Source organism: Galeopterus variegatus, unplaced genomic scaffold (assembly GCF_000696425.1).
Source record: "Galeopterus variegatus unplaced genomic scaffold, G_variegatus-3.0.2 Scaffold1677, whole genome shotgun sequence".
Lineage (NCBI taxonomy): Eukaryota > Metazoa > Chordata > Mammalia > Dermoptera > Cynocephalidae > Galeopterus > Galeopterus variegatus.
In genome coordinates this window covers 18,177-29,273 of record NW_007727788.1, presented here as the reverse complement: position 1 = coordinate 29,273, position 11,097 = coordinate 18,177, and the positions used below count along the sequence as shown (strand labels likewise).

Genomic DNA, 11,097 nt, shown 5'->3' with positions numbered 1-11,097 from the left:
TGACTCCCCTCCACCCGGAGTATAGCCAGTTCTCCCTGGACCACGGCACTCAGACTCCTCCCACCTGTCCCGGCACAGCCTGCTCCAGGCCTCCGTTCCAACCAATGTCACTTGTTCTCGACCGTGCTCCTCTAAAAGGGCTGCTCCTCGTCCCTCCTCCCACTCTGATCTCGCCTTGTGTATTCATCTTCTCAGCATCCAGTGCTCCTGGACGTTATAGTACATGTCGATCCACTTGCTCTCTGTCCCCCCATTCCCACCCCAGCTCCTGGAAGGCAGGCACTTGGTCAGCCCTCTATGCCACCATATCTGGAATGTGCCTGCCACAGGCTGGGTGTGTAATCAGCAGTCTGCTGAATGAAGAAATCGATTAATGTCCCTCCCTGGGGATGTGGGCAGAGATTAGTAAATGGGCAACCTGCTTGCCAGCAGCCAAGACAGTGTCTTATTTACTTGGGACCCTCAGTGCCCACCTGGGCACTCAGTTGGTGGCAGAAGTATTTTGAGCAGGTTGCTTAAGCTTGTCGGACAGGTGGTTTTTGCTTTAGGTCTATGGTGGGGAAGCGGCGTTGCCAAATCAAGACAGTGATAAGGTGTCAAAAGGCCAGCGGCGTGGGGCCCTGGGTGTGGCTCTCTGCGGGATATGGGGAAAGCACTAGGGTGGGGGTTGATTGGGGCTGGGACCTGGGGACAGAAGACACAGGCCAGCCCCCTCTGTGTCCCTTCACTTATCAGGCCCAATCAGCTCACCTGGCCACCAGCCCTCACTGTGGGACTGTGCTTTCCCCTGGGGCCTGAAGGCAGGACTCCCTGGCCACTGAGGCCATGAGTCCACTGCAGGCTTGGCAGAGCGCCATGGCAGCCTCAGCTCTGAGCAACCCAGGGTCCTGAGGACCTGAGGGGAAGGAAGTGGCAGGGGAAACTATTCGGGGGCTTTACAGGAACCAGGGAGGGACGGCAAGGCAAAGTAAAAGGCAGCTGGCTGGAGGTGCCTGTGGCCTTCCCAGAGCTGCCACGCCCCCTCTCGCTGGGGCGCCCTTCGCCATCCTCTTCGACCACTTGGGTCCGACCATTTCCCTTGAGTCTCAGCACAGAGGTCCCTTCCCCAGAAGCCTTAGCTGCGCCCAGAACTCCTTCCTGCTCTCCGCTCCAGCTCTTAGCCTAGGCCAGGCAGTAAGGAGCCCTCCGGCTGGCCGTGTAGGACAGGTGTCTTGTGCCTCTGCCTCGCCCAGCCCAGCTGGCCTGGCTGGCACGGGCAGGGCGTGCCGGCCGGGCCTGAGCTGTGGTCCCCCTGCAGAGATGCGCTGGCAGCTGGGCGAGCAGCTGCGCTGCCTGGAGGTGCAGGGCGAGCTGCGGCGGGAGCTGCTGCAGGAGCTGGCCGAGTTCATGCGGCGCCGTGCCGAGGTAGAGCTGGAGTACTCCCGGGGCCTGGACAAGCTGGCCGAGCGTTTCTGCAGCCGCGGCGGCCGCCTGGGGGGCAGCAGCCGGGAGCACCAGAGCTTCCGGTGGGTAACACCGCTGGCAGGAGGGCCATGGCAGGGCCCGAGGCGCCCACTCCCTGGGTCTGAGTGCCCCTCTGCCCCCAGGAAGGAGCCGTCCCTCCTGTCACCCTTGCATTGCTGGGCTGTGCTGCTGCAGCAGACGCGGCAGCAGAGCCGGGAGAGTGCGGCCCTCAGCGAGGTGCTGGCCGGGCCCCTGGCCCAGCGCCTGAGTCACATTGCAGAGGATGTGGGGCGCATCATCAAGAAGGTGGGGCTCTCGCCCTGGGCCTCGGGAGGTGTGGGAGGCTTCAGGATCCAGCGAGGGTAGCTCATGGGGGCTCGCTCCGGAGGTGGTGCAGTTGGGAGAACATGGGAGGCCAGGTGGGCATTGGGGACCCATGTGCCCCAAGATGGGGCTTGAGCTGGGTGGAGCCTTGAATGCCAAGTAGTGGCACGGGTGTTCCCAGGACCATGGCGGGTGCTGGCCTGGGGCAGTGCTGCGCTCACACTGCCCTCCACCTCTAGAGTAAGGATCTGGAGCAACAGCTGCAGGATGAGCTGCTGGAGGTGGTCTCAGAGCTGCAGACGGTGAGGAAGGGGCAGGGGAAGCGGGAACACCCCCAGTCCATCACATCTCCCCAAACCAGGCTCAAGGAAAATTGGGTGCCCAGCACCATGGGGAATGCCCCTTCTCTCTGGGCCTCAGGGACCTGCCCCAGGAACAGGGTGGTTAGGCTAAGTGCTCGTGTGGGATCGCCCAGCTGTCAGGTCCAAGTCCCAGATGGACCGGGTTGGAGGAGGGGTTGGCCTTGGCCGTGGCCTTCAGCAGGGCCGCCTTGCCTTGGGCCTCCCTGCAGGCCAGGAAGACGTACCAGGTGTACCATACGGAGAGCGTGAACGCTGAGGCCAAGCTCCGGGAAGCAGAGCGGCAGGAGGAGAAGCGGGCAGGCCGGAGCGCGCCACCCCCGACCGCGGCCGCCGACGCTGGGCCCCTCCGCAAGACCTCCCTCAAGAAGGCAGGGCGGCTGGTGGAGAAGGTGGGCCTGGAGCGGGCACCTCAGACGCATCCCTGCCGGCTCGGGGCCGTCTAACTGTCCGTCTTGGAAGGTTCTGCCTCCTGGCTTTTGTCTCTGAGGGTCCCCGGCCTTTACTGGGGCCTGTTGTATGGAGGGGGAAGGCAGGGTTGGGTTGGGGGACAGCCTATAAGTTTCAGAGGGGCGAGAAAACATTTAGGATGGGTGTTTAGGTGACGTGCGAGGAGAAAGGGCATTCAAGGTGGCCCTTGAAGAGAAATGCCAGGATGGAGGCACCGAGCTGGGTGGGGTGGGACTGGGGTTGCTGGCCTGGGACTCTGTGAGTCGGACAGAGAGGTGGGCATCCTGGAGTGTTCTTAAGGGGAATGATGGGGTTAGGTTGTGTTTGGGGAGGGTCTCCCTGGCTGCGGTACTTAGAGTGCCCTCCAGTGCTTCCCTGCAGCCAGCAGATTCTGTCACATGGCGCTCAACGGATCTGTCCCCTCCCTTCGGGCCGCTCCTTCCCCATCAACCCTGGCACTCCAAGAGGCTTGTGGCTGTATCACCCTTTGTGCCTTTGTGCTGCCATTGTCCTGCCTGGGATGGCCCTTCCAGTCCCTTCTTACCTGACACAAACTTTCTCCTCTGTGAAATGTCCCTGCTGGATCCAAGCAGAGTTCCTGGTGCATCCCCTAGGTCCCTTCGCTCTGGCTCCCACCTCCCCTGTGGGGGCCGTGCCATGCGCGCTCTTTACTTACCAGGTATCTAGTCCTGTGTTGCCACCTCTTCTGTGAGGAATGACACTGAGGAACGTTAGGGGCTTGAACCAAGGCAAGAGGTGGATACTCAGAAGGCAGGACAGCTGGCAGGAGGACTGACCCTTGTGGGAGGACTCGAAGTGGCGGGTGAAGAGTTGGGAGTTGTCAGGCTCCAGGGGCTTGGCTGGGCACCTGGTGGATGGTAGGGCCCAGCGCTGAGATGACAGCGTCTGTGCAGAGCAAGGTGAGGTGGGGAAGGCGGTGGGGCTTCCGGGCCACATTGACTTTAAGGGGCCTGTGGGACATCACGTGTAGTCTGTCCACAGGGGGAGGGCAGCAGAGAGGTGGGAGTTACATGGAAGGCCAGAGATGGGGGCTGGCCAGCTGAGTGGGTGACGCTGGTGCACTTTTGTGGTCCTGAGCAGCGTCAGGCCAAGTTCTTAGAACACAAACTCAAGTGCACGAAGGCACGCAATGAGTACCTGCTCAGCCTGGCCAGCGTCAATGCCGCCGTCAGCAACTACTACCTGCACGACGTCTTGGACCTCATGGATGTAAGTCCTGCTGGGCGAGTGGGGATGGGTGCCCGGTGCACCAGGGCTCAGGGGCCACGGTGCAAGGGGCTCCCCCGAGCTGTCTCCTTGCTTCCTCCCCAGTGCTGTGACACAGGGTTCCACCTGGCCCTGGGGCAGGTGCTCCGGAGCTACACAGCCGCAGAGAGCCGCACCCAAGCCTCCCAGATGCAGGGCCTGGGCAGCCTGAAAGAGGCTGTGGAGGCCCTGGATCCTCCAGGGGACAAGGCCAAGGTGCTCGAGGTGCACGCAACGGCCTTCTGTCCCCCACTGCGTTTTGACTACCAGCCCCATGAGGGGGATGAGGTGAGGGTCACTCTGCTACTCTTCATGCCCTAAGCACAGTTGCAAAGGGCTTTGCATCCTCGGGTCTCCGTTATGATGGTAGGCATGACCCCCTTGCTAAGGAACAGAGACTGCAGCCAGTTGTTCGTGCTCCGGGGCCGCAGGGCAGATGTGGCTCACTGGAAGCCTCTGTACTTCCATGGCGGTGCGAGCACCCCCATGGTGCCAAGGTAGCAAACAGGCTAACTGTGCCAGCTTTCTAGGTACTGATCCTAGCACATGCCCATTGCCATGACCTTATGCTACCTTGCGCCACACTCCTGGACGGAACCGTACCCGTCCTCCCTGCGCGGTCCTCCACACCAGGCACTCTGGTAACCCTGTCTTCCCCCAGGAGACCCCCAGTCTAGACTGCTGGACTTCTAGGCCCCCTGCCAAGCTGCTAGCCCGGAGCCCCCTTCCCCATCACCCCGAGCAATCTTGCTGTTGCTCCTCATTTGGACCCTCTGGTTCCTGGACCCCATGTCTGCGTCTGTCTTGGTTCATTACCTTCCTTTTGGTTGGCACCTTCCCCAGGAGTTTCCTGACTTTGCACGTCTGTGAATGTGTGTATTCCACCCTTGCAATTGATCGGTAATTTGGCCTTTAGGATGTTAGAGGCATTGCCTTTGAGCTTCAGGATCGTCGGTGAGAAGTCTAGTGCCATTCCAGTCTCTGAGCCTTTGCACATGACCTGGAGCTTTGGGGATGGTCTGTTCCTCCCTCATCAAATGTCATGATGCTCTGCCTCGGGGGCCTTTTTCTCTCCATGGTGCTGGGTAACCAGTGGGCCTGGTCCGTCTGGAAAGTTGTGTTCTGAGGTTTGGGGCTGGTAATTTTCTTTTGATAATTTCCTTTTCTCTCTCTTTCAGGAATCCTTGTTATGGGATTTGGATCTCATGGGTTGATTCTGTAATTTCCTTCTCTTTTCTCTTTCCTATTTCCCATCATCACACCTTTTAATTCTGCTTTTTTAGAGATTTCTTCAGCTATCTCTTTCAACCCCTTGTTGTATTAAAAATAAATTGTATTCTCGTATTTTTTTGGTTTATAAGAGTTGTGTTTACTTTTCTGAATTCGTGTTTCAAATAACCCTTTCCTCTTGTTTCATAGATACAGTATCTCCTCAGATCTTTCCAAAATGCTCATTTTTATTTTCTCAATGTGTCCCTCTCTTCCCTGCACTTGCTCTGTTTTATTGCAGCTTTTTTTTTTTTTTTTTTTTTTTTTTTTTTTTTTTTTTTTTTTTTTTTTTTTTTTTTTTTTTTTTTTTTTTTTTTTTTTTTTTTTTTTTTTTTTTTTTTTTTTTTTTTTTTTTGGCTGCTGGCCAGTGTGGGGATCTGAACCCATGACCTTAGTGCTGTAAGGCTGCGGTCTAGCCAACTGAGCTGAGTGGCCAGCCCCACTTCTTGTGGTTTTTTTTAGAAAACCTTGCTTTGGTCTCTGTCTTCCATTTTAGAGCTTCCTGCAAATGTCTGGTGACTCTTGGCTGTAAGGTCATATTTAAGAAGAGGCACTGAGGGGCAGATTAGATACTTCATGGGCGTGAGCAGAGCTTGTCAGCAGTGGGTGCCCGCAGTGTGGCCAGGCAGGGACTCAGCTCTTTTGTTGGGGGGACCCCCAAATGTTGGCCTCTGTCGGTCTTTCCTCCTGGCCTTGCTGGCTTCTCCAGGGGGAGCTCTTCTGACCCTCTGTCTGGGGAGAGAGGGCTGAAAAGGCTGGGAGCTCACTCTGTGGTGTATGGATCTTTCTTGAAGCCACAGCCCATCAGGAATGCCCCAGTGATTGCTCAGTTTGAGCTTCTTGCTCACTGCTGCGGGGGAGACCTACCCTGTGGGAAACTGTTGGGCATGTCAGTGACGGAGTGTTAGAAGGGACTTATAGGACTTGGGCTTGTGCTGGGGGATCATGGGGAGGGTCCAAGGAAGTGGGGCTTGGCTCTGGGTTGGATGCTGTTAGGAAGCAGGAGTAGCTGTGGTCACTCACAGTAGCCGGGATAGAGAGAGGTTTTTGTGTCTTGCACAAAGTTCTTGTTTTTGTCTGTGCTCAGACGTGATGACTGGTTTCTGTCTTCACCCATCATGGTCACAGAGCGGCCTTCCCTGACGTTGATGCTCTGTGACATTGCCTGTGTTCAACAGGGCGTCAAGGCCAGGCTGGCAGGGCCAGGCCAGCCCCAGATGGTGGGGCAGCTATACTGTCTCATCGGTTTGGACTTTCATCCCCTGCTTCAGCTGTGACTCGTGTCCCTGAGTCCAAAAATCCCTGTTTTAGCCTTTCCAGAGAGTAAATCTAGTTTTCTGCTAATTCTGTGGGTTTCTCAGGGTTCCCTAGGGCCTAAATGGACTTTTAAAAAAAAATTGTGGTAAAATACACGTAGCAGAAAATACAGCGCTAGCCATGTTTAAGTGCACAGCTCGGTGGCATGAAGCACGTTCACAGTGTTGTGCCACCATCACCGCCATCCACCTCCAGAACCTGTTCATCTTCCCACACTGAACCTCTGTCCCCATGAAAGTGACTCCCCAGCGCCTCCCCAGCCCCTGGCACCCACCGCTCTACTGTGTGTGTGTCTGTGAATCTGACTACTCTAGGGGCCTCACATAAGAGGAGCCATACAGGATTTGTCCTTTTGTGACTGGCTTCTTTCACTGGGCAGTGTCCTCAGGGTCATCCGTGCCATAGCGTGTGTCAGGGTTCCCTCCCTTTTTGTTCCCGTGACCTGTGCCTTCTTGTGTTCCTCTTTTTCTTTACGGCGGGGCTTGTACAGCCTGCCTCGGAGAAGTTAAGCCTCCCTCTCAGCTTTCACTTAATGGTCACTGTAATGTCAGCTTTCTAGATGTTTCTATGTTTAAAAGAGAGGAGCTCGTCACTGGCTAACGCACTCTTCTCCCACCCCACTCTGCGCAGGAGGCAGGGCGCTGCCATGTTGCCCGCGGGACATCTATTTCTGTGCAATTAGAGTGAGCAATCTTTTTGTCTTCTTTCCCCAGGAGAGGTTTGGCTAGACCCTCCCTCTTCTGTCTCAGACCCCGGCTCACCTATCAGATAAGTCACCCATTTAAAGTGTACAATTCAGTGGCTCTTAGGATATTCACACACTTGTGCAACCATCACCAGTGTCTACTTGCAGAACATCCCCATCACCCCAAAAAGAGACTGTACCCATTCGCTGTCACTCCCCAGCCCACTCGGCTCAGTTTCTGTCTCTGCGGGTTTGCCTGTTGTGGACATTTTATGTACATGGAATCATGTACTCTGTGGCCTTCTGTGACTGGCTTCTTCCACTGAGCATGATGTCCTCAGGGTCCATCCACGTCGTAGTGCGGATCAGTACTTCATTCCTGTTTGTGGCTGAATAATATTCCATTGCGTGGACATGCCACGTTGTGTTTATTCATTCATCTGTTGGTGGACACTTGGGTTATTCCCACCTTGGGACCATTATGGGCAAGGCTGCCATGAACATTCATGGGCGAGTCTTGGTGTGGACGTGCGTGTTCATTTCTCTTGGGAGACGCCCTCGCATTCTTCAGTTTACGTGTCAGATCTGGTGGCCCTGTACTCAGCCACCAGGCGGCGGGAATGTGCTTGCTTCCCTCACGCCCTGGAGGTCTCGGCACCCGCAGCCATCCCCATGCCCACCCCCAGATGCTGTCCTTCTGCAGGTGGCTGAGGTCCGGGTGGAGATGGAGCTACGGGATGAGATTCTGCCCAGAGCTCAGAATATCCAGAGCCGCCTGGACCGACAGACCATCGAGACAGAGGAGGTATGGGCGGCCTGGCTTGACGTGGGGACAGGGACCTCCTGAAGTCTCTAGAGCCCTCTCTGGGAAGCAGCAGTGGCCTCCTCTCCCCCTTCCTTCTGACCTGGGCTTTCTGTACCCACCTCATTCCCCACTTCTTACCACTCTGGTGCCATCCCCTCCCCAGGTGAACAAGACACTGAAGGCAACATTGCAGGCCCTGCTGGAGGTGGTGGCATCGGATGATGGGGACGTACTTGACTCCTTCCAGACCAGCCCCTCCACCGACTCGCTCAAGTCCACCAGCTCAGACCCAGGCACCCGGCAGGGGGGCCGGAGGCGGGGCCAGCAGCAGGAGACTGAGACCTTCTACATCTCGGTGGGGACACGTGGGTGGGGCGGAGGGGCAGGGGGCAGGGCAGAGCCGGGGCTCAAACTCTGGGCTCCTCTTGGGCTTTCCAGAAGCTCCAGGAGTATCTGAATGGACGGAGCATCCTTGCCAAGCTGCAGGCCAAGCTCGAGAAGCTGCAGGAGGCCATACAACGAGGTGGGCCCTGGTCCCAGTCCCCCACCCCTTCCTTGCCACCCCCAGGGCCAGGAGCTGCACCTGCCCCTCCTCTCCTGCCTGGGGACCCCTTACGCAGCCCATGTTCCTCCCCGCCTGGAGAGGTTGGCTGGCATGGAGGGACTAACCCAGCAAGGGGCCTGGCCTCTCTCCTGCCCTTGGCCCTTCTGCTGCCCTGAGCCTTCAGGCCGTGCCTTTCTCTCTGGGGTGTATTGAAGATCCCGGCCTGGAGGCAGACCAGCGTTTTCTCCTCTCCAGGTGACAAGGAGGAGCAGGAGATGTCTTGGTGAGTCCTTATGAGGTGCCGGCTTGTTCCCAGCAGCTGGGCTCTGTGAAAATCCCCCCACCTCCTCTTTCCTTGAGGCAGCTCTGCTGCCCATCCCCCGTGGCCTCGATTTCCCAGTTTGCCCAGTGGATTCTGGAATAACTCGAGAGGTCTGGGGCATGGCTTCACTGGGCTGGGGTGGGGGCATCCTATTCTGCACGCTCGCTCCCCCAGAGCCAGCTCCCGTTCACTGCAGGACCCAGTACACACAGAGAAAAGTCCAGAAGAGCCGCCAGCCCCGCCCCAGCTCCCAGTATAACCAGAGGCTCTTTGGGGGAGACATGGACAAGTTTATCCAGGTACTCACTTTGCCCAGCACTCCACCTGATTGCAAGCTCGCCCTGTTCACTCTGGTCTTTCTCCAGCCCTGGGCCACCTCTGTGGCCCAAGAGGCTGCCTGATCCCAGTGTCCTCCATTCCTGACCACTGGTGAACTGTCACTTCCTGGGTGGGCCTTTTGCAGGACTTCGCTGGGCTCCCCTATGGCCTGCACCAATTGGGGCAGCAGTGTTTTTAGGGGTGAGATGTTGGGAGCTTTCTACCTGTGACTGGGACCAACACAGATGCCCACAAGCCCCACTTGCGGCCAGTGTGGCAGTGGGGGTTCGAGGCAGTGAGACAAGGGAGGGTTTGGGTTAGGGTTTGCGGTCATCGACCGACTTTTGTTTCTTCAGACTTTGTGTCCTATCGACAGACTATTTCAATGAACACATTTGAGTTTTGAAATGTTACTTGATTCAAATAGTTTGCAAATGAAATGTAAGGCACTCCCTGAAACAGCGTCAGAAATATCAGACTCCTAGGACTGAATCTAATAAGCTGTGGGCTAGGCCTCGATGCTGACAACGATAGCGCATTGTTCAGAGAAAGTAGCAGCAACCGAGTGACAAGATGAGACATGCCGTGTCCGACACCCTCTCTGTCCTCAGAGCTCAGGCCAGCCCGTGCCCCTGGTGGTGGAGAGCTGCGTTCGTTTCATTAACCTCCAGGGTAAGCGAGGCCCAGCCCTCCTGCTGCCCTGGCCCACAGCACCTGGTCCCGGGCACCTGGCATGGGGGCCAGCCCAGGAGGAGGGGGAGGGCGCTGGGTGCCCACTAGCTCCCTGTCCTCCCGCAGGCCTACAGCACGAGGGCATCTTCCGAGTATCGGGTGCCCAGCCCCGGGTCTCAGAGATCCGCGAAGCCTTCGAGAGAGGTGGGGACGGGCAGGTCGGGTTGGGCATGGGGGCTTGAGCAGGTGCAATGCACCCTCCTCACCCTGTTGTGCCACCTGCTGCAGGGGAGGATCCCCTGGTGGAAGGCTGCAGTGCCCGTGACCTGGACTCGGTGGCTGGGGTGCTGAAGCTCTACTTCAGGAGCCTGGAGCCCCCGCTCTTTCCCCCCGACCTGTTTGGCGAGCTGCTGGCTTCTGCAGGTGAGGCCGGGGCCTGAGGCTGGGCAGATGGGAGGGCCACCGGCTGGTGGCGGTGGCCTCCCTCATGCAGTTCTCTCTGGGGGGCGGCCCTGGCCACAGAGCTGGAGGCTGTGGCAGAGCGGGTGGAGCATGTGAGCCGCCTGCTGGCCCGGCTGCCCGGATCGGTGCTCGTGGTCCTGCGCTACCTTTTCGCCTTCCTCAACCAGTGAGTGCCTCTTGGGGGGCGAGCTGGCGGGGGCAGTGGAGGGGACAGGGGTGTGGGACTCCCTCCTGTGACCCGCATGTTCCCCCAGCCTGGCCCAGTACAGTGATGAGAACATGATGGATCCCTACAACCTGGCCGTGTGCTTCGGGCCGACCCTGCTGCCTGTGCCCGCTGGGCAGGACCCAGTGGCCTTGCAGGGCCGAGTGAACCAGCTGGTGCAGACGCTCATCCTGCATCCTGTGCAGGTTTTCCCGCCCCTGACCGTGCTGCCAGGTCCCATCTATGAGAAGTGCATGGCACCACCTTCCGCCAGCTGCCTGGGGTACACTCTCGGTGCTGCCGGGGGGGTCCGGTGGGGGGGACCCTCATCCTGCTCACCCTGCTGTGAATCTCAGGGACGCCCATCTGGAGAGCCTAGCGGGGGAGATCGAACCGGAGCTGGAAGCTGGGACCCCGGCCCAGGAGGATGGTGAGGTGGATGGCAGGAGGGCCCCACCCTGTCCCCACCCTGGCTGCCCACCCCACCCCCACTCGGACCCCCTGTTCCCCCCAGACCTGGAGGGGGTCACGGAGGCCGTGGCCTGCTTTGCCTACACGGGCCGCACGGCCCAGGAGCTGACGTTCCAGCGGGGGGACGTGCTGCGGCTGCACGAGCGCGCCTCCAGCGCCCGGGGGCGGGGGGTATGTCACCGCGA

At 58.3% G+C, this 11,097-nt stretch overlaps 1 protein-coding gene across 1 annotated transcript in view; it reads left to right on the top strand.

Moving 5' to 3' along the window:
• Window positions 1–1,299: 1,299 nt before the first annotated feature.
• Window positions 1,300–11,097, top strand: part of ARHGAP4 (Rho GTPase activating protein 4) — a 12,679-nt gene continuing 2,881 nt past the window's right edge. Inside the window, exons 1-18 of the mRNA XM_008578397.1 lie at window positions 1,300–1,505; window positions 1,587–1,749; window positions 2,007–2,069; window positions 2,339–2,518; window positions 3,678–3,806; window positions 3,909–4,130; window positions 7,817–7,918; window positions 8,082–8,273; window positions 8,357–8,441; window positions 8,718–8,745; window positions 8,981–9,083; window positions 9,714–9,774; window positions 9,901–9,978; window positions 10,063–10,197; window positions 10,297–10,402; window positions 10,491–10,724; window positions 10,798–10,871; window positions 10,956–11,068. Of these exons, the coding sequence (XP_008576619.1) occupies window positions 1,300–1,505; window positions 1,587–1,749; window positions 2,007–2,069; window positions 2,339–2,518; window positions 3,678–3,806; window positions 3,909–4,130; window positions 7,817–7,918; window positions 8,082–8,273; window positions 8,357–8,441; window positions 8,718–8,745; window positions 8,981–9,083; window positions 9,714–9,774; window positions 9,901–9,978; window positions 10,063–10,197; window positions 10,297–10,402; window positions 10,491–10,724; window positions 10,798–10,871; window positions 10,956–11,068 (2,274 nt within the window). The remainder of the gene's footprint in view (window positions 1,506–1,586; window positions 1,750–2,006; window positions 2,070–2,338; window positions 2,519–3,677; window positions 3,807–3,908; window positions 4,131–7,816; window positions 7,919–8,081; window positions 8,274–8,356; window positions 8,442–8,717; window positions 8,746–8,980; window positions 9,084–9,713; window positions 9,775–9,900; window positions 9,979–10,062; window positions 10,198–10,296; window positions 10,403–10,490; window positions 10,725–10,797; window positions 10,872–10,955; window positions 11,069–11,097) is intronic.